The sequence below is a fragment of the Phragmites australis genome, chromosome 2, assembly GCF_958298935.1.
Source record: "Phragmites australis chromosome 2, lpPhrAust1.1, whole genome shotgun sequence".
Lineage (NCBI taxonomy): Eukaryota > Viridiplantae > Streptophyta > Magnoliopsida > Poales > Poaceae > Phragmites > Phragmites australis.
In genome coordinates, this window is record NC_084922.1 from 45,671,902 (window position 1) to 45,694,537 (window position 22,636).

Sequence of the window (22,636 nt, forward strand, 5' to 3'; positions counted from 1 at the left end):
AAGTCAATAATGTGAATATTTATGTTAGAGAACATGATTTTGGATAGACTCACATTAAGATATTGTTGGGATTGTTATTTATGATGTACCATCAGTTGTTATCTCAAATGGTGTACCTGTAGGATCTTTAGACCTGAGATCGTTATTGATTCCCAGAATGTGTAGTGACAAACTTTGAGTCTGGCAAACACTATTCCGTAACTAGGTAGTCATAAAGGTAGTTTTTGGGCTTGTCATGAAACATTTCATGGGGTGTGAGCGATCAAGATGAAATTTGCCCCTTTTGATAACAGAGGAGATATTTCTGGGTCCCCCGAGATAGTTGGATCGAGAAAGTGTATGACCATGCCAATATAATTAAAGAGTTGATCATGATGAATCCACTACTTGACTGAGTGAATGGTCGAGCTATCACAAGGGTGGTGCATATCTCGCATTGAGCTTGACTGATATCGTAAGGCGAAGAGATCGGTGCATGTGTATATCAAGATTCAGCCGATATAATTTTTTGTGTATACTTGGGAGTCAACATGTCATACTAGGGACCGCTATTAATTTCGGTTTGAAAAGAGTTTTGAGTCGTAGCCGTTTGTACATGAACCTAACGAGTCACATACTTAATGGGTTGGAATAAAATATACGAATTGGATTCGTATATGGGTTTTGATTTAATTGTGATCCATGAGAAGTTAGAGTCCTAAATAGCTTCCAACGTGGTAGCTCATTGGCGAGCTCTATATAAGGAGAGGTGTGGGTAGTACATGCTAAGGTTGAGTCACTCTAAAACCTTAGCCGCAGCCTTCTACACGATCTCTCAAAACCCTAGTCGCGCGTGTGGTGCTAGCACATTGGCGCATGGCGTTTCCGTCCTGTACGTGTGGATACCGTAGAGGCGCTATTGCTATTGCGGCGCTGATCTTTTCAGTGAATTGATCGCGATGTGTTTGGGACTGGTCGCCCGTCATGACGAACTGGTCGACGTACCTGCTCATCTGATCGGGGAGCACAACACGACCACTGGAATCTGGTTAGACAGCACGATACGATCACTCAAAATTGGTCGAGAACGCGACAGATCTGATCGGAAGCTGGTCGAGGAGCACGACCACCTGCTTAGAGTTGGTTGAGGGGTGTGACCACCCACGTGGGGCTGATCGCGGATCTGATCGAAAAGCTGCTCGAGAAGTTTGACGTCCACGACATTAGATTGATCTACTCTAACTTTTTTTCCGCTGCACTGCGTATTGAGTAGTAACGATATATGATCTTCTATTAATATAGTTTTCTGAATGAGTAGGATAATTTTTTTTATTTTAAACTAACGTAGTCTGTCCGTTACCTAACATCGAAGGTGCTCAGAATTTCTAACTCGTCTCAGCTCGAAGGTGGAGAGTTTTACTAATATGACGTTCTGAACTCAGCGGACCGGCATCTGCCGCTGCTTGATGGCTACAGCGTTCTCGCGAGCAGAAAAGCTTTGCAAACCAACAAAAGCAAAAGAATCGTCGTCTCTGAAAAAAATACCCGGAAATGTCTGTATCAACGAACTGCCGAAGACAACCAGTAGCGGGAGAATGTGCGGTATCTGACAATCGGTCCAGATAAACAAGCAACTAGACGCCTAGCAGGGCAGCATCACCGTTTAAGTCTCCGGAGATGCAAATGAACCTGGCGTTTTCACTGTCGCTAGCAACTTGGGGAGTGGGACGACCGGCGACGACTTGCCTCCAGGCATTCTGAAGTCTGAACACTTGTCACCGCGGAGTACATTTCTCGCATGCCACAGCTTCCGCGTACCTCGAACAGTCGCAAGCAAGAAACGCTCGCTCAACAGGGGAAGAGATGGGGGGCGCGGGCATGGCGCTCGCCGTCGCGTTCACGGCCGCCCTCGCCGTCCTGTTCTTCGTCCTGCTCGCCGTCCTTCTCTATAGGCACTGGTGGCGACGTCGTGAAGCCGAGGCGTCCACCCGCGGCTTCGTGCTGTTCGACGTCTGCTTCCACGAGGACAGGCTGCGCCGCGCCGTGAGGCCGTCCATGGACAGGAACCGGCGGCGGGCGCCACGGGAGCAGTCCTCCGGCGAGGTGGCGGATGACCAGGAGCCGGACCAGTACGAGCTCGCAAGGTGGAAGAAGATGTTCGGTGGCCCGACCAGGAGCCTGTCCACGATAGACGAGGTGACGGAGAAGGACATGACGCCGATCGCCACGCCCGCGTTCTGCACGCCGCCGGCGTCGCCCGACCGGAGAGACGCCCGGGCTCTCGACATGGCTTCCATCGCGGTGCAAGTTTAAGGCTTAAGCCTCGGTACTTTCTAGTGTTGTTGTTTACGACTCTTGAGCAGTAACGGTTAGCAAAAGCAGTAGTAAAATACTCTCTCTGATTACAAATATAGGTCATTTTAGTCTACTCAACTATTCTCTAAATATAAATTATTCTCGAACTTTTATGTATTTTTTTTCTTTTTCATTCTCTTCTGATCATTATTCAATAAATACTATCACTCTCACGAATGAATGAGTTATCATTTATAATACAGAATAAATAAAGAGCAACAAGATCATTTGATCTACTTTCTTAATCCTTATGCACAAGTCTAAAACGATCTATATTTGTAATTGGAGAGAGTATTTGCAGATGAATGAAATTTTCTGACAGTGTTCTATCAGATAGTGTAGCAAAATTTATTGATTTCATTGTTTCGAACGTGCAATATGTTCTCGGAAAAGAAACGCCCCATGTGTTCAGGGCTGATCGAATTTATTATGTGTTCGATCGTGCTTGAGCAATAGATCATAGAACGGTGCATGCATGTTGCCACAAGTCAAAGATTGGATGCGCTAGCCATCCAGACTTGACATCGGAAAGCAGTAGGAAAAGTACCAGTAGCAAAGACCTTCACAGACACAATCAGTTCAAATATTCACAAACACAATTCTTCAAATTTATAGTTGTCGAATTAATCGATTCATGAACTACCAAATGGGTTGCGCTGTTAGTCGTGATCACACGTAGCACTTCTTTTCTCTCTCTCTAAAAGCAAGTTCAGAAGGACAATATAAAGGTCTGTACAACATGCCTAGCTAGATAATGTAAAATCCTCATCGTAAAAGAAAAAATTAAGCAAAAGACAACACATGAACTAAATCAACCGATCAACACATCGACGTAACATCTGAAACTTGTAGCTAGCATCTTCAGTTCTGTCACGAGAAGTCGTCGACATGGCACTGCGTCGGCGTGAACCCCTGCGCCATCGCCGTCGCGTTGGTCGGGTCGGGAACCCTGATGTAACAGTCAACGTCCGGCCTGTACTCGACGCTGTTCACCATGATCACCTTCAGGCGCACCCTCGTGTGGAGCTTGACGTTGATGTTAAAGAACCCCTCCTCCTTCTCCCTGCTGAACAACGCCACCGCCGGCGCGCCGACTAGTGCCCCCTCGCCGTGGAAGCTCGGCCGTATCTCCACCGTGCTCTTGCGCTCCTGTCGCATCCGCGAGAGGTCCACGTACCCGAACCGCTCGCCGCCGTAGAGCGCCACGGCCTCCAGGCGCCGGTACAGCACGGCCTGCTTCCGGTTCGGGTTGCGGATGCTCACGCCCACGGTGAGGTTGTAACGCAGACGCGTGCCGTTGGCGAGGTCGAAGCGGGTGAGCGCGGCGGAGTCGACGTAGGCCTTGAGGCTGCTGGGCTGGTAGACGAGCCAGAGGACCAGCGCCAGAACGCCGAGGGCGATGAGCACGAGGGTGAGCACGCGGAAGGCCCGGCACAGGAGCGTGTAAGTGTCGCGGCGCGCGGGACGGACGCCGCCGGCGGCGGCGGGCTCATTGGGAGGGATGGGCGAGCCGTAGTAGGGCTGGTCGAGGTGGTCGACCTTGTGCTCGTGGCTGGCCATCGCCATCTCCAGCTTGTGATTGATCGATGGGTGTATATGTATAGCTAGTTTGAGCAAATAGATAGATGTGTTGTGATTTGTCCGAATTTTGACTGGAAATTAAGAATGCTATAGTGTGGGCGCAGGCTTTCTTGGACCGACAAGGTTAAGGTTCACGACACTCGGAACCTTGGACGAGAGGCGGGCAAGGAACGCCGTTGAAAAGGCAGCCCGAGAATTGGCAGGCGGGCGTTGACTGCGTGAGCTCTGGTTTTGACTAACCGGGCACAGCAGGTCAGCAGCAGAGCTAAAAATTCATGCATAGGAACCTATTCTCTCTCTCAAAAAAAAAAAAAAAAGATCACGCGATATTTATCATTGAATCTGCGTTGTGATGATTAACTATCAAATTATATGTCCGGTTTGCCTTTAGATCCATTGAGTTCGCATGCATCCAGTGTTTGAATGCTGAGTGACATGCGCTGAATTTTCACTCGAATATTAATAGAGGATCCCTTGTTTTTTGGAATAAAATAGATATTCCCTAATTCAATCTATTATCTTAATATTTAATGTGCAAAAGAGCTACCTCGTTCGTTTTTAGTCACAAAATTATCATATTAATCGAAAAAGTATATAAATCACTTATTATTATGAATATCTGATTGTCTAGATTAGACAAAGAGTACCTATCAAATAGGAAAAAAAAGAAAGATCTAAATCATTGATTTCTAGGTTTTAATAATAACTATTAGATCTTCAACTATTGTGACTTACCAAGTACGATTAGGACTATAGAATTTGTTGAATTTAAAGACGATCAAGTGATGGGTAAATATTTTTAAATGGATCAATGATTCGAATAATTCCTCAAACCTGTTTAACATAGAGGATTATAGGGAATTAGAATATGCTCCAAAAGTCTAATATCAGTCTTTTGATTATCGAAACGTGGTACATTAAAGATAGCTTGCTAGAAATTACGTATAAACAATTTAGAGCAAAAGAAACAATATAATATTGCAAACAACTCTTGGCATAACAGAATTACTTGGGTAGACGTTAGAAAAGATTTACATGTATACCCATCAACTACTTTGTGCAAATCTTAGTTGGCTTTAGTGATTTACCTTATAATTTCAGCATTCTTGCAGAAAATGAAATCCCTTTTAGAAAGTCACAAAATTACCATATTAATTGAAAAAAAATGATCTAGATCACTCACTGCTGTTAACATCTAACGTCTAGATTAAACCAAAGAGCCTATATCAAATATGATTCATAAATAACTAAATTCGAAAATCAAAAAGTCCATATCAAATACGATTAATAAACAACTAAATTCGGAATTTAAAATTATAGAAAATTAGCATATCGATTTTCATACGGTTTGGGAAGCAAAACATTTAAATAAAGAGTCTAAATAAAATAAAATAAGTAATAATTTAAATTAGGGTTAGAATAGAAAAAAAGAATGATCCATATCAAATATAGTCTTAGAAAAAATAAAAATATTATAAAAATCAAATACCTAAATAAAGAGTCCATGTAAAATATAATTAATCAATAACTAAAATTCTAATAGAAATAAAATTAAAATTAAAAATTATTAAGATAATAGATTAAGGAGCACCGTGTAGCTCAAAATCGTCGTATCAAGCAAGCAAAGGCAAGACATAACACGCAAGCAAGACAAACCTATTCCTAACCTAGGATTTTGGGGACTGATCAAAATATATACGAATTAAATCAACACGTGTATACGATTTAGGTACAACTTTGTAGCATAATTAATTTTCTCTTCTGCTAACATAATTTTATTCATTTTAATAAAAAATTATCAAGACAAAATATTACAACAAGACTAATTATACTATTAACGTAAGTCACCCTGCTAATTCACTAAAATCGACCATACTTTAAGTCACATCAACCATTTGAACTCCACCTGCCCATCCTCCCTTTCACTTTTCATGTGTAAGAACGACCTCCGAAGTTCAAACGGCTAACTCTACCATCCCATGGCTTGGTGGCTTAGCTAGCCGAATCCACCTTCTTTTAAGGTGCTCCGGTTGGTGGGTACAACATTTTAACTATAATAACTGTACATAACTAGCTAAAATATTTATTTGATAACATCTGAAGAAAAAACAGTGCAATTTATTAGTACAAAAGTTAATACAGTAATATAAATAAAATATCATTCAAGTAAATTTTGTACCTTTTTCTAATCACAATATCACATTAGTCTTTCATTTCATACATCAGTACTTAGTAGAAAAGAAAAATAAAGGACATGTCACATAAATTAAGTACAAGAAATGAAATTTGTCCTTTATTTAGAAATTATGATCAAAGCACTATGAACAATAAATTACTAATAACATCTTTGAAGAATCGAATGTGAGAAAATGAGAATATGAAAAGACAATGATATCGTCTAAAGAGCGTGAATAGAAGTTTCAATAAACTTCGTCCCTTTTTTATTTGACCTAAACTTGCAGCGAAAATAAACTAACGAATTTTTCACAAGTGAAAAACCTAAATATGCTAGACTCAACTAATACACAAACACCCTAAACTAATATGAAGCTTACAATCTTAGGGTGAGATAAAGATTATTCAAATCAAGCAAGATAATTCTAATATAAAATTCTGAAATTACTGTTTATCAAAAGTTTGGTACGGTTCATAGGAGGTTTCTGATTTTACTTTTCATCGGATGTTCCGATTCTAAAATCGAAAGTTCTGATCAGCTCAAAACAAAAGTTCTGATCAACTCAAAACAATATATTTTAGAATCATGAAATTAACTCTATGCATATACAAATAAGTATATAAGTATGAATATCAAAGTAATACACAAGAGTAAGGAAATACGAAGATAAATGATTTATTACCGAAGTTTGGATATCCACCAATATCATATGTCTTTGTTGAGGAAGCTCGGTCACATTTAAATCAGGTCTTTTTCAACCATTTTTCTCATGAGGTTGCACACATGCACTCCTCACCTCCACTATGGTCAACTCTTCCTCCACTCCGGAGATGCTAAGTTTCACAACCATTTCTGAGCTTCCTCACAATCTTCACTTGAGGAGATCGCTAGTAATACACCACCGAGCCGTCTAGGAGACGGTGGTATCCAGGAGTAACAAACTCCCGAACTCACGCATAATCAACATCGAGTGCTCAAACACAGGCAACATATGCAGCAATCCGTGGGCTACCAAAGCACCACACCTTCTCACACCTCTCTCTACTCACTAAACCAGCAAGGCTTGATTTTCACCCAATCTTGTTAGAGACGGAAGGGAAGCACTAAGATGGAACAATAAGTTCAAAATACCTCACAAGAGCAATACAAAGCCCTCTAAGTAACCAGCCCCACAAAATAAGGCCAAGAGGTATAAATACCTCACTCTGAAAAACTAGCCGTTAGACTCAGACTGCATAGACCAAAACTTCCGATCCTACAAATTAGAACTTCTGATCTCAAGAAACCAACGGTCGAAAATTAGCAATTACAACATATTCCCAGCACACATCGAATGTTTTGATATCCACATCGAAACTTCCGATCAGTTCAAAACAACATATTTGATCTACACAGACCAACCTAAATCTGAGAAAAATCATACATCAGAACTTCCGACTCACACATCGGAATTTTCGATTAAACTTTATCCAAACCTGAGAGTCCAGATTCTAAAACATCGGACTTTTCTACTGACATCAGAACTTCGGACCTTACACATCAGAATTTATGATTTCAGCACAGCTAACACTCTGAAAACGACGATAACTTTTGATTCTGAAATCCGATTTTGACGATTTCGGATTCTAGGGAAAGCTTATTTAGAGAGCTACATATCCCTACTGAATTTATGATCTCAAACACTTTTGATCAAATCTAGGAATACTCCGAAGACCAATTCAGACACTTCCACCATTTCGACCTGAGCTCTCTCGCATCCGATCGGTGTTGGGCTTATCTCTTCGCATACGTGCTCATTCAATCTCTCTTTACCTTATGCACTCATCCGCTCACTCTGCCTCCATTCTCACTCTACCAGGAGCTCCTCGTTGTTGTCCCACTCCATCCTCCCTCTGCTTTTTCAGCCATCTCACTGCCTCACCACCTCTCCCCTTCGTCATCACCTCACCACAGCAAGCCCCATGCTCTAATCCTCAGTGCAGGCATGTGCTTGCTCGCGTCTGACATGTGTTGTTGGTGTTCTTCGATCTGTTGTACTCCACTTGCATGTTGTTTGACTTATGCAGCGGCGACAGGTCCGAGAGAGCGACAACAGCGACAGGCCCAAGAGAGTGACAGCGGCGAAGGTGGCTCCGAGGGCGTGGCAGCGACGGCAGGTCCAAGAGCGTGGCAGCGGCGGCGGGCTCGAGAGCACGTTAGTGGTAACAGGAGCGGCGGCGGGAGCTGCATCCAAGCCAGCTCTTTCTGAGCTGACTCAGATGCCGCTCCCGCCGCCACCAATTTTTTGTTTTTTTATTCTGTGAAAATAACAATACTATCGAGTGACAAAACGGCACTGATAATAATCGACTATCGGTATCGAGTAAAGAATGCCGACTGAAAAATCGGTATTGATGCTATTTTTCAACCAGTACTGAGATGTTTTTTTGCCGTAGTGACTATGGAATTACTAGCCAATCACACATAACCAATACCAAAATTTGTACCAAATACAGGACAACCCCACTACCAAATTGTACAAATCGCAGATTATTTTCCCACAATTGCACAACCACTGGATAAAATTTAACAAAGCGGAAATGGAATCAGGAGCAGGGTCCCACAATTCGGTGAGAGAAAGGAATAAAGAGATAAGGGCGGCGGTTGGCTTGTTCTGTAGACAGATGGAGGGATTCTGAGAGAGAGAGAAGCAAGGAGAGGGATAAACCGATGGAGGGCCGGGGACAAGACATGGCGGAGCCCGGTGGCACAGATGGAGGGCGAAGGCGGTAGGGGGTTGGATATGAGCGGCCGATTGTGGATTGCATGGGAGCTTGTTTTCCTGCAGGTGGAGCAACAAGGACGAGATGGAGGAGGAAGCCCCGTCAGGCGACGAACGGTGGTGGCCGGGGCGAAGGGGACTTTCGGGTGCCTCGATGTACTTGTGCCGTGGGTGTACGAGCTTGTGCAGGAGGGGGAAAGAAGTGAGGTTCTCACCGGAAATGCACACCGGAGCAGCTATCCACCACTAGCAGCAGCTCGGCGTCGGCGACAGATCGGTGGGAGGATTTTGGATTGGGCTCAGGAGAATAGATAGCGGTGGCTAGGATTTGGGATTAGAAGGACCTGTCTCGAAATCTCTGGAATCGCATAAGGCAGAGTCCATTGGGAGCGTCGCCGGCCTGATAAGGGCTCGCTGGAAGTCTCAGGAAACAGGACAACTGTAGGCACATTCATCTGGCCGTCCAATCGCAATTGGACAGCCCTGTTAAATCAGCCAATCAATGGGCTGCTTGCCCTACGGGCTTTAGAATAGACAGAATTCATCTGGCCGGACAGCCCTGTTAAACCAGCCCATCAGGGGCTGCTTGCGCTACTGGCATTAGAATAGAAATATTAGCTATTTGCTAGTCCCATGACGAGGGTATCATACCCATACTTCGTATGATTTGGTATAATCAATATAGAGAGGAATAGAACGCCCTAATTAAGATCGTATTTATTTTTTCACTGGGAATTGAGGAGTGTGTTACTCTATGAGTCTACAGAGATGTAAGTCCCTGTAATAGCAGTGAGTATATGGCTACGGATTTAGCAAGTTGTACGTTCTATTTTTGATGGGTTAAAGAGTAGTAAGTCCCTGCAAGGACAGCGAGTGAACATCTTGATTTATTATTATTTATCTTTATTGATCATATATCGAGAAGAACGGGTTGTTCCCGTATCAATCTGTGAGGCAATATATCGCACCGCAGTATGAAACGAACGAACGCAGGATACAGATCCATTCATTCATATGTGCATAAGAAACAAACGACTGTATAAGCTGATCAAAAGCATGCATGCACACAGCACACCTGTGTACATGATCTCAAATGACATGTACAAACTACCAGCCAAATATATATAGACATAGTCGACCGCGTCATCCCCGGCCAGCACAAGGATCAGAAGTCCACGTCGCACCTCGTCCCCAGCGTTGTCATCGCCGTGGAGTTCGCGTCGCCCGCGGCGGGCACCGGCAGCCGCAGCACGCAGGTGATCTTGCTCTTGTCGTGCACGTTGAACACCCTCACCTTGAATCTAAGATCGGAGTAAACCTTCACCTTAACGTAGAAGAACCCGTCCGTCCTCTCCCTCCGGTACGTGCGCCGCACGTCGTCGTCGGTCATCACCGAGGAGCCGCTGAACGTTGTGGTGATCCTACCGTCGCTCTTGCTGTCCAGGTAGAACGGTTGGACGGCGTGGAACCCGAACCGGTCGTCGTCGTAGGACGCATGCGCCTCGGCGTAGTCGTAGTGGATCCCGAAGCGGTTGGGGTTCCGCAGACGGATGTTGACGGTGAGGTTGTACTGGAGGAGGTCCCCGCCGTTGATGCCGCTGCCGGCGCCGAGGTCGAAGCGGGAGAGCGCGGCGGAGTCGGCATAGGCCTTAGGGGTGTCCGGGCGGAAGATGAGCCACAGGACGAGGGAGGCCGTGCCGAGGGCGATGACGACTAGGGCAACGACCATGAAGAGGAAGCAGCGCGGCCCGCGCCGGCGGGGGGCGGCGGGTGGTGGGCCGTAGTACGCCGGCTGCGGAGGGATTGGCGGGCCGTAGTAAGCGGCGTTCAGCTGCGGCTGAGGCTGCTGTTGCGGCTGCTGCTTCTCGTAGGCCGCCATTTTGACCGTGATTAAGCGTGTGTGCTTGATTTGCTTGAAATGGTGATCGATTGTTGCACGGAGCGACGGATGAACAATCACGTAGCTGTCTAGTGATATTTATATACAGCGATCGAGATGAGGAAGACGATGGAATACAAGAGGAAACGGAAGATCCAGAACTCCGGAAGCGCGTCAAGTTTTCAGAGTTCTTGACGCGTTTGGTTTTTGGTAGGAGTCGTTGCTTTTGTTGACACGTTTGCGCGGCAACGTGAGCTCTGCCGCTTGCGTTTCCCGTGTTGAAAAATCGGAGCACGAAAGAGAGCCAGAACGGACATTTTCGTGGAAAGTTCGCATACTTCGATGGCTGTTCGCGGAGGTAAGGTAGAACGAAAAGTTGTCTGACTGGAGTGAATTCTTCTCCAGTGCTTTATTGTAGATCCCCGAATATAGTCCTGTTTCGATCTATCTTGTAGGGATTATTACACTATAAATAAAGGGTAGGATTCTTTATTATAAACACAGATGAATAAAAAAAAAGTATATTTTTCTCTATATTGTATCTCCTTTGCGATTATTCTTTCAAGGGATCGCTGTACTACACCTATTAGCAGCGGTTTCTCAACATGTTATTCGCAGTATCCAGTACTACCAGAGACTAAGCTAATGGAACAAATTTGCATGCAACCGATCTACATTGGACATCGTCGTCAAGTAAGCAAGTCATAATCTAGCCTATATACCTTACATGGCACAAATCGTTCGCAAGAATTGACATGTACTATCAATTCGATACGTATCCAAGCCACTACTGCTTTGCATCAAAATAGATATGAAATTGCAATACATGAACAACAGTCAATCGCATGAACAGTAGCATATACATGAACAATATCGTACAATCTCTTGAATTGCAAAGAACACAACAATAGCATCGTCGACGTGAACATGGCTGGTGTGGCCTGCAGCCACCACCTTAGTGCCGGTTGTGACACGGAGGCCGCACCTCTGCACAGATAAAAAAGGGAGGGGGTGCATGGCACCTCACCGGCATGAAGTCGATGAACACCCTCACCTCCAACCGGAAGCTGGCGACCCGTCCCTGTACACGATGGCACGATGACCACCGCCATACATTGAAAGAAAAAGAAAAAAAAGAGAGGATTCTATGCCGGCGGCCTTCTCACTATGCCACATGAAGCGGCGGCCACCTCCGCTTTGTCAATCTCACGCTGCTCACCGACCGCCGGCCTCCTGCACATACGCACCGCCCAAAGCAGCACCACCAAACCGCCCCGCCGTCCGAAGCGCGTGCCGTCGCACCGCACGCGCTGCCCAAAGCTACTTCATCAGGTCGCCACTCGTCATGTGCTCACACATCTCGAAGCCGAGCCACTGTCGCACGCCACCATCCGAAGCCGAGCCATCGCCGCTTGGCTGCACCGGCAGCGCCGACCGATGGCCACGTTGGAAGCACAGGACAGCATCATCCAGCCGATGGACACCGTGTCGCCTCTGGCAACCGTGCCTCCCGGCTAGGTCACCAATCTCGGTGGCCGCTAGGGTTTGGAAACCCTAGCGACCCCTTGTATAGGTGGCGTGTGGGCCAGTTGGGCCAGGCCGGCCTAATAGCGGATGAAAATCGGTAAAAAAAAAGAAAAAAGGGAAAAATCTAAAAATTTACTTTTAGCCCCTAGGTTTTCTGTTGAGCATAGCCCTTGTATTTTTTTCATTTAGACCCCTGGTTGTTTTGAAAATTAACTAGAGGCTCTAATTTTGCATATTAGACCTTGTGGTTTCTAAAAATTACGCAAATCCTAAAGTTTTGCGTATAAACCCTGAGACTTTGCAGAAAACCCCGAATACTTTGCAGAAAAGTACCTCTGGAATTTGAATTTTGCATCAATTTTAGAAATTATACAATATTTATTTCTATGTTCTTGTTACTGTTTAAATTGTCTGTTATGTGTTTAAATTCAGTAATATTCATATAATAGCATAGAAAATATCAAAAAATTTGCAGCCACCCTATTTAGCTACACAATACAACTTTACTAGTAGTAATACTTGCGTCATTTAAATATGTAAATAGATGGCATCACAAATAAGGAGTTCGCCGAGCCAAGTGCAGATGGCCGTAACTTTCTCACCTATGCATGGTTTGTCCAGAATGTACTTGGAGCAGAAAAGCTTTGTGCTATCATTGGCCTAGGAGTAAGCAGTGCAATAGTTCCCACAGCGGATAAGAATGATCAGTCATTTTATTTTCTCTACCACTATCTCTCTCCCACTTTGAAGAATGAGTACATGGTAATGACCAGTGCTAAGACACTATGGGACGCACTGCAGGAGTGCTTTGAGCGCTTTAATAACACCATCAGGCCTTTTGCAGAGCAAGAATGAGTCTAGCTCTATTTCTGTGACTTCAAGCATGTCAGAGAGTACAATTCCGCGCTGCACCATATTTGCACATTCATGTGTCTCTGTGGGAAAAAGATCACAGAAGAGGAGAAATTTGAGAAGGCTCTCTTCACTTTCCACCCGAATGCGATAGAATCCACACACAATCACCGTCAATCAAAATATAAGAAGTATTCTGAACTGATTGATGTATTAAAGCTTCATGAAGTTCATGACGAAGTCATAAACAAGAATTTCTTATCCCAGCTGCGAGGGAAGAACAGTGACCTAGAAGCCAATCATAGCTCTTTCAAAGCACGCAAGAACCACAATTGGGGGGAACATCTCACATGGAAGTTGATGATGCTCTCACATAGGCAGTAAAAGACCTCCAAATGAAGGATGCAGAGCCTCTACTTTGCCCTCCTCCACTGTCATAGAAGATTTCATGAAGATTGAAGTGGAAAAGAAAGCCATTGAAGAAGAAGTGGTCGGATATTTCGCAGACTGTATCTAGAATTAGAGTGATTAACCAATTAATTAGTTGCTGAATTTAGGATAATTGAATAAATGTAAGCTCTAAAAAAGCAAGCTTAGCTACAAATAATATTTTTGATAGTTAATAAAATATTTAGTATTGTTGTTACTTCCTCGCATGTGAATAATTGTATTTTTTATTTATAGAATATGTGTGATACCCGTATGGAGGAAGTGTGTATTGTAGATAGTGGAACCACATATATCATCTTAAGAGAAAATATGTATTTTTAGTCTATTAAAAATAGTACTGGAAAAATAATGACTATCACTAGAAGTAATAAATGCATAATAGATTCTAAAAGAGCCATAATCATACTACCTATGGGAACTACTTTGCATATTGAAAAAACATTGTTGTTAACAGATTCCATGTAGAAACTATAATAAATCTCTTAAATTTTAAAATATTTGAACTAACGGTTTCTATGTAGAAACTGATGAAAAAGATGGTAGGGAGTCGCGTGATAGTGAAATGATAATACTAGAAAAACTTCACTCCATGAACAGTGACTTGTACCACACTCGTATTAAAGCACATGAAGTGTTCGGTCACCATGGTCTCAGAATGATGAGGAACATAATTACTAACTCACAGGATCATGGCATAAATGTGAAGAATTTTTCGAATCATAAAGATTTTGTATGTCCTACATGTGCTAGAAGGAAATTAATTATAAGACAGTCTACCTTGACGGTACAAGATGAAATTCCCTGTATTCCTAGATCGAGTCTAGGGGTATTTGTGGCCCTATTCGGCCACTTTCTAACTCATTTCGGTACTTTATAATATTGATAGACGTATCCTCGAAGTGGTCGCATATATGTCTATTATCTACTCGCAATCACACATTTGCAAAGTTGATCTCACAGATCATACAAATCAGGAATAATTTTCCTACCGAGTGAAATCCATTAGAATGGACAATGCTAAAGAATTTACTTCTAAAGCGTTCAATGATTATTACATCGGTATGGGAATTAAAGTTAAACATTCTGTACCGCACGTCCACACTCAGAATGGACTAGCCAAAACACTGATAAAAAGAATAAAATGCATTGCTAGACATATGTTGCAGCATTGTAATTTGCCTGCTACATATTGAGGACATGCAGTCTTACATGCGATATCTCTCATTAATTATAGACCATACTCATATAACATGCATTCACCAATGCAACTAGTGCAAGGAGTAATTTCGAAGATTTCCCATTTACGCAAAATTGGATATATGGTTTATGTGCCAATACCGCAACCAGAGCGAACCGTTATGGGACCTTTGCAAAAACTTAGAATATATGTCGGTTATGAGACTGTATCCATAATCCGATACTTAGAACCAACAATTGGAAATCTGCATATGGCCCATTTCGCTGACTACGTTTTTGATAAAAATAAATTTTGTTGGGTGAAAGGCCCAAGCCTATAAAAGAGCCCATGTAGACAAAAAAGCCCATGTAAAGGCCAAAGGGCCTCCTTATAATACTTGTACTCCACCAAGGGTTGAAGATGAAGTTTCACCTCTCTCCCTCACCTATATAAAGGACCCAAGAGGTCAAGAGGGGGGATTCCTCCCACCTCCACTCTCTCTTTGCTTGGAATAAATCCATTCGATACTGTAGATGGAAATAGTTCCAACAGTTGGCGTCAATCCGTGGGGATCTGGTTCCAAAGAGTAAGGAAGCCTTCGTCCCCGTACGGGGGCCTTCATGCAGGCTTCATTCCAACCGTGTGTGTGCATGCCCTGCTCTCGGATGCTCTCGGCGCACAAGAGAGATGTGAGGGAAAGAGAGGGATGAGAGGCCATGGGGAGATAAGAGCATCGACCGAAACCCCTGGAAGCAGCTCGGTGGTTGTGACTCGACGGCGTGGCGTGCTGACCGACCTCCAAAGTCCACAATGGCGATGACAGAGAGGCATAGAGAATGAAGGTGGTCCATGAAAAGTAACCCACCGAAGCAAAATATCCCCTCCACTTCTCCAATCCAAAAACCAGTCTTCCTTTGGTCTAAAAATTGTGGAACAAATTTTGTTGGATTCTATAATTCTTGTGCAACCCATTTTTTAACTTGTTTGACCTAAAAGTCCTGAGACAAAGTTGAAATAAAATTCTCCAAATTTGCAACCTTTTTCAACTTGCACAAATTTTTAAACCTTCAATTTAATTCCCAAAATTTTGGGGAAAATCACTAATATTCTTCACATGTCATGGACTAATTTCTTAAATTGTTCCCAACCCCCATTCAAGCCTCTATGAACACCAGACACTTTGGTGTATACATCATCTCCATCACCGAATTATCTAGTGAATATATACTTAGCATCCGAGTCAACTGCATCCTCTCTGTGTAAATTGCTCTGATGTAAGCACCTGGTGTACATCACTTCATCACTGAACTATCCAATGGCTTGAACTTCGTTCTGCTTCTTTGCACTGTTCATTGTATGGTGTATTTTTTGGTGTAGCCTTGTTTCGTCACTGGACCTTCCGGTGTGTTAATCTTCGATCTTCCACGGCTACAACCTTCTCTAATGAAAATACTCTGGTGTGTATCTTCCTCTGATCACCGGACTATCCGGTGGGGTGTTCCATTCTACCTTCTGGATAGAAACACTTCGGTGTTGCCATGCTTTGATTACTGAACTATCCGGTGAGGCTTAGCCTTTATTCTTCAGCACGCCACCCTTCTTTGGAAGAATTGCTCCAGTGAGCATACTTGCTACTCACCAGACCTTCCGGTGAGGTCTTCAGGCCTATCTTCCCCTTTATCAAATATACTCCGGTGAGCTCAACGTCCACAGCACTGGACCATCTAGTGAGGTAAATCTTCCTATGACTTCTTCAATTTGATCAAACTTTGTCCCAGCTACGGTGGCTTCTTCATGTATTGCATTCATGAGACCTACTAACATATATTCTTGTAAACATGTTATTCTCATTGAATATATTATCATTAATCACCAAAATCACAATCATAGTCTATAGGGTCATTTTCGCTACAGAAGTGTATCAACCCCAAGTTCTTTTATGCTCATAAATTGTATAGAATGAATGAAATAAAGGTAATGCATGCTAAATCATGTAAAAATCATGCAGATTTATTCACTAAGTCTCTCCCTGCATCTAGTTTTGAAAGATGTGTTTATAGCATTGGGATGATGAGGATTAGATAGGTACATTTTAGGGGGAGAATTTTCACATAATACTGATATAAGGAATTAAATCTTAGTCAAGAATATTAAGTGCCCAAAAGCTAATCATGAATATTATATGAACTATTTTGGGTGGATTGTAATATTTTTCCCTTAGATGAGTTCTCCTGAAGTTTCTCATGTTAAGGTTTTTAATAAGGCAATTCGTGTGACGATGTCGCGAACTATGTAATATTTCTTTAAATTTTTTCCAATGGGTTTTTGGTGAGTTTTAATGAGACATAGGCATTTCGCGAGAAGTCACTAAGGGAAAGTGTTAGGAAACCTGAAGTTTGCAGCCAAATGTGGGTCCATCTAGATCTCTTGAAAGATTCAATTCTATCTCTTGAGGGTTTTGGCATTATATGTACGAGGAAGAACACCTCATTGTAAACGCAGATGAATAAATAATAAGCAGTTTTCCCCTACATTGTGTCTTCTTTACAATTGTTCTCTCGAGGGATCACTAGACTACACCCAGTAGCAGCGGTTTCTCAACAGATCTCACCATAGAATTCATCCTGCACTTTAGCTTAGTAGCGGCACACGCCACCTATCGTGATTTTTTTCGTGTTCCTATTAGGGCCACTGGGGACCATGGAAAATAATCAAACATGGTCTCATGTATTCGTGTCCTGAACTCAATTTATAATGTGATATAAGTTGGTTCCCGCATCACTTTTTCCGTTACTCGCCTCCTATCTAATAAAAACCTTTGAAATTTCAATAATTTACTTAACTTTGCCATCAACTCTATTTCTCTAGCCTCCACATCTTTTATCGGTTATAGATATAGGACCCGTTTTATAATAATAAAAATAAATGAAGAAATTATGAGAAAAAATAGCAGATAATCTCCTCCTTATATTTAGAATCATATCTGAAATCAAATTACGACATCGCTCAAGACGTATTCATTCAGTGGTGCTCTTTTGGCGCATTCATATCTTCATAACTTGAGTTTGTGATTTGAAATGCTCGTTGACGTCCTAAGAGGGGTGAATTAGGACATTTAAAAATCTAAACCAAATCAGCTCCAAAAACTTCACAAGATGAATCTATATCAATTTCTAAATTTTCTCTAGGTTTATCTAGTGTGTTTATTCTACTGCTCAAAAGGTTTACAACCTATAGCTAATCCTAGCAAACTACTTTAGGAAAGTAAATGCACAAAGTGAGATTGTAAGAATGTAAATGCGGAAGTATAAAGACGGTAGAGAAAGCAAACTCGGCACAAGGGATTTTTATCCCGTGGTATCGATAACATGAATGCCACCCTAATGCACGTTGAAGCACCACTAAGGATATGCTCCCGGTTGGGTGAATTAAGACATTTAAAAGCCTAAACCAAATCAGCTCCAAAAACTTCACAAGATAAACATATATCAATTTCTATCTAAATGTGCTCTAGATTTATCTAGTATGTCTATTGTACCACTTAAAAGGTTTGCAACCTATAGCCAATCCTAGCAAACTAATCTAGGGAAGTAAATGCACAAAGGTAGATTGCAAGAATGTAAATGCGAAAGCGTAAAGACGGTAGAGAAAACAAACTTGGCACACATGATTTTTATCCTATGGTATCGATGGCATGAGTACCACCCATAGTCCACGTTGGAGCTCCATCATGGATATGCTCCCAGTTAGCACTCGGAACGACTCTTGAGCCACAAAGCTACCAAGGCAATGCCTCAAGCCAGATGAGCCGCCAAGCCACCGAGGCAAAATTTCACCACTAGCATTTCTTCTGGTCGCTTGCCCCCGTGATCATTTAGGAGCTTAAGCCACCAAGGTAAAGGTCTCTGCATCCCCGTACAAGTGTCTTGCCGCCGCTCCACACCAAGTCAGAGGGTCAACAAGCTTGAGCAACTCTGGCTCAAGTTGCTGGTGAGTCACCAAGACTCTAAGGCGCCTGCGTACCACTTGGTGCAAGTTAGAATCACTACTTGATCCCTTCTTCAAGCTGCAGCACCTAGCTACAACTCACTCTAGACCACCTAGCTACAACTCACTCTAGACCTATAGGCACTAAACACTCTCTAATCTTGTGTTTAATCGTCTTAGATGATCACTCTAAGCACTTTGGTGGCTTGAATGTCTTCTCAAGTGTATATGGGTTTCTCTGGATTGCCACACCTTCAAATGACTGAGTGGAGGGGTATTTATAGCCTCAAACTCGTACACTAGCTGTTAACCTAAAGACTAAAAAAAGTTGTTAACACCAAATTATCTGGTGATAGCAGAGTACAATTACCGAACAATCTGGTAAGTACATAATCAAAAACTAGTTGTTGGATTCCACTCAAAGTCATCCTGAACATCAGATACTCCGGTGTAACCTAAGGGAAGGAGAGGACTCGGGCTGTGCTATTTATAGAGGGGAAGGGTGAAGCGAGGCGGTGGGTGAGTGACGTCAGTGGGCAGCGCTGCGGCGATTTGGAGGGGTGGCGCCTACCATTTTTTTCATGGCATGGGCGCGAAAGTCGCGTTGCGCAGTGGCATGGGTAGCGTGAGTATGGGCAGAGAGAGAAGAGAGAGAGAGAGAGAGAGAGAGAGAGAGAGAGAGAGAGAGAGCGGAGGCGTCATGGCGATATTTCCCTGGGGAAGGTGGCCATCGCGATGGCAACGAACAGCACGACGATGTGTCATGCTGGAGGAGGAAGAAAGACGATGGAGGCGCGACACAGATGGCCGACACATGGGCGGCTGAGCTGACGTGCGGGCGTGCGCACGAGCGGGCCAGGGACGCGGGAGTTGGGCCGCGTGGTTTTGCGACTATCTGCACGTGTGGGAGAGAGGGAAAAGAGGCTAGGCCGGCTGCTGTGGGCCAGAACAGAGAGATAGGAGGGAGATTCGGCCCGAGGAGAAAGAAAAAGGAAAAATGAATTAAGTTTAAATTCAAATTAAGGCATTTGAATTTGAAATTGATTTTGGATTAGGATCAATTTCAGGTAAGCATATTTAAACTGTGATTTGGACTTAGAACTTGAGATTTTGAAGAAGATTTGAATTCAATTTGAATTTAGGCTGAATAGACTCTAAGAATATATTTGAATTTAGAAACATTCAATTTCAAATCTTCACACAAAAAATCATAAAAACCATAAACCAATGCATATGAACTAATTTAATGTGGGGATTTATTTTAGAAAGGAATCTCTAGTGCATTTTGAAATACCTAGACAATTTAACACATTTAAATACGTATATAAACCTATAAATGTAATCCCTTGATTTTAATTGGTTAAGTAATTACAATTTTTTTTAATTTGGAAGGAAATTTGATATTAATTAGTATACTAAAACTCAGGATGTTACAAATGTCATTTTGTCTGTAACTTGTACAATTCAACCAATTTTGAGTTCAGCCGCAGTGACTTCTTCATACATTGCATCTATGAGACCTACAAATATGTTAGTTCTATTAACTATATTGTTATTAATTACCAAAATCATAATCATGACCTAGTACGACTATTTTCGCTACATGATTGATATTACATCGTCTAATATTTGTGTTTTCGTTATAACGCACATACACTTAGCTATGATAATTTTTATTCTTCCTTGTTTTCTCATACATAATTTTTTCTGGTTGCGTTGTAAGTTTTATGATAAATTTTATCATATATTATGCTATAAATTAAGTCTAAATTATAAATACGTGAAACTAAATCTGGTAGGATTATTTTTGGGACCGTTGCCCAGCCCAAGCCTTCGACACACTAAGGGCTGTTTGGTTCATAACCAAGGAAGTTTTTGGCCAAATTCGTGGCCAACAAAATTCGGGACCATTATTGCTGCTCCCCTGCTCCATGCTGTAAGTAGTGTGTTGAGCTTTCTAACTGTTTACTTTTGTTCTGATTGTATCCATATTTTTTTAAGACCCGATTGTATCCATATTGTTATTGTATATTAGTGTTGTGTCCCTAAGAGGTTTGCATCAGTAGTATCTTATGTGCATCTTTGGAATAGATCTACCTGACGGATCGTTGTTGTATGATTCAAAGGCTAAATGAACAGGAAGTCTGTTGTTCTTTTCGCCTTGCGAAGAAGCACCTTCCTGGTCGTTCTTCACATTCTTTTCTTAGAGCCTGTATTTTATTTTTCTTATAAGCTCATTGACCTTTCTAAGTTCGTGAGCTTCCAAGGTGAACCGTAAACCAATTGACTACGCTAGAGAAACAAGCTGATCTTCGTATATGTACCTTTACTTGGAGTGGTCTGCAGCTGAAAAGGTCTTATGACATAGTGTGTTGTGTCTCAGTGCAGTTTGTGCTTCTAATAGTTCAGAGGATAATTTTTGTTCGAATGGTGGATTAGATGTCTTGTCCAAGCTATAGATGTGCTTATGGGTGTAAAGAGGCCGTAAATAGCCAAGAGCACAGTTTAACCCTAACCTTTTTTCGTCACCAAATAATCATTGTCAGATTAGCATGTAGACAAACTATACGAACTCCAAGATTATCAGTCAGTCACTCTGTCCATTCTTTTTTTCTGCAGCGGATAATGAGCTACAGACATACCAAGATTACCAAGACGAGGCGAGGCTACAGACATACGAACTCCAATCTAATCAGAAGTCGATCACAGTACACTCGACCCAACCCAACGCCACCATCAGCTGTAGCGCCAGATGGCACTTGACCGACAGCGTGCTCTCCGTGGTGGTTGTCAGCTCGCCGAACTTGTAGCGCACGACCCCGTTGATCCACAGGTCCACAGGGAACACCCCCGTGCTGTTGTCACCACGGAACGCATCGACGACAGAGTCCCCGAAGCTCATGGGCAAGCTGCCCGCGAGCACGGCCGGCACAGTGTCGGTGTGCCTCGTGCCCTGGAACGACACCGGCAGCGCGGTGCGGCCGAAGCGCGCGTCCTGGTACAACCCCTCCGGCTACAGCAGGTCGTAGTAGATGGAGACGCGTAACGCGTTTGATGGGGTTCAGGTCAGCTTGTTGACGCCCAGCTTGGCCGTGAGGTTGTAGGACAGTACCGGGGCGTTCGCTGTGGAGTTCAGGTCGAAGCGGGAGAGCGTCGCGGTAATGACGGCGACCTGGATCGTCCGGGGACGGTAGATGAGCCAGATGAGGAGCGAGAGGGCGCCGATGAAGAAGCACACGGCGATGAAGGCCCTGACCAGGATGCGGAACGGGCTCATACGGCGGCGTGGAGGAGGCTGTGGCAGTGGCTCAGGGTACGGGGGAGCGCCGGCGCTGGACACGATAGTTACCTCGCTGTAGCCATAGACAACTCCTTGATGTGTTTGCTGCATGGCTGGTGCCTGGTGTGCCTGGTGGGAGATGAGGTACTGACTAATGAGTACTGACATGAAGGAATCGACAGATAGAGGGCAGCCTTGCTCAAGACTGATGATATGTGTGATACCATCTGAACACAAGTGACGAAACCTTCGAGGCTCTTCGGAGCTACCATTGGTCCAGCCGTCGATCCCTCTCAGAAATTTGGGCAAGTGGTCAGTGCCCATGAATCATGGCAAATGACGACATCACTCAGTCCTAGCAGTGGCAGCAGAGGCAACCAGACCAGCAACACGACAGCAAGAGATGCTTAAGAATGCCAGACCGCAGTACCGGATGGCGGAATGAGCAAAGCTTAAAAGCTGTCTGGAAACAAATGGAGGGGCGACTACAACAAGGCAATAAGGCTACAGCTGTGGCAATTCCGCGGCTAAAGTCTACCACTTGCGATCGAAAAATTAATAAAATGAAGCTGTCCCAACTTCCGACAGTGTGAGCAACTGAGCGTCACTTGTAACAAAAGAACACTTATGCT

General features: G+C 43.4%; 4 protein-coding genes across 5 annotated transcripts in view; 1 reads left to right on the plus strand and 3 right to left on the minus strand.

Moving 5' to 3' along the window:
* Nucleotides 1-1,746: 1,746 nt before the first annotated feature.
* LOC133909239 (uncharacterized) overlaps nucleotides 1,747-22,636 on the plus strand; it is a 62,257-nt gene continuing 41,367 nt past the window's right edge. Inside the window, exons 1-2 of one of the 2 annotated variants that reach the window (XM_062351575.1) lie at nucleotides 1,747-2,305; nucleotides 4,020-4,215. In XM_062351575.1, coding sequence (XP_062207559.1) covers nucleotides 1,843-2,292 — 450 coding nt within the window. In that variant the 5' untranslated portion in view covers nucleotides 1,747-1,842 and the 3' untranslated portion in view covers nucleotides 2,293-2,305; nucleotides 4,020-4,215. Of the gene's footprint in view, nucleotides 2,306-4,019; nucleotides 4,216-22,636 lie in introns of those variants that run through there. The other variant, XM_062351576.1, reaches the window with a different exon arrangement.
* LOC133909237 (NDR1/HIN1-like protein 10) lies at nucleotides 3,087-4,071 on the minus strand. The gene has a single exon (XM_062351574.1). It carries the CDS (start codon nucleotides 3,898-3,900, stop codon nucleotides 3,205-3,207), a length of 696 nt encoding a protein of 231 aa, XP_062207558.1. The 5' UTR covers nucleotides 3,901-4,071; the 3' UTR covers nucleotides 3,087-3,204.
* On the minus strand, nucleotides 9,828-10,913 carry LOC133909236 (NDR1/HIN1-like protein 10). Its single transcript, XM_062351573.1, has one exon. It carries the CDS (start codon nucleotides 10,729-10,731, stop codon nucleotides 10,018-10,020), a length of 714 nt encoding a protein of 237 aa, XP_062207557.1. The 5' UTR covers nucleotides 10,732-10,913; the 3' UTR covers nucleotides 9,828-10,017.
* On the minus strand, nucleotides 21,417-22,115 carry LOC133908147 (NDR1/HIN1-like protein 10). The gene is made up of 2 exons (XM_062350237.1): nucleotides 21,837-22,115; nucleotides 21,417-21,737 (listed from the first exon to the last, which is right to left on the minus strand). The coding sequence occupies exons 1-2, from the start codon at nucleotides 22,113-22,115 to the stop codon at nucleotides 21,417-21,419; spliced, it is 600 nt and encodes a 199-aa protein (XP_062206221.1).

Coding starts and splice junctions, on each gene's coding strand:
- LOC133909237 (XM_062351574.1), bottom strand. CDS start 3,900: ATGGCGATGGCCAGCCACGAGCACAAGGTCGACCACCTCGACCAGCCC.
- LOC133909236 (XM_062351573.1), bottom strand. CDS start 10,731: ATGGCGGCCTACGAGAAGCAGCAGCCGCAACAGCAGCCTCAGCCGCAG.
- LOC133908147 (XM_062350237.1), bottom strand. CDS start 22,115: ATGCAGCAAACACATCAAGGAGTTGTCTATGGCTACAGCGAGGTAACT. Junction 21,738..21,836: donor ACTCCACAGCGAACGCCCCG/GTACTGTCCTAC, acceptor GACCTGCTGTAG/CCGGAGGGGTTGTACCAGGA.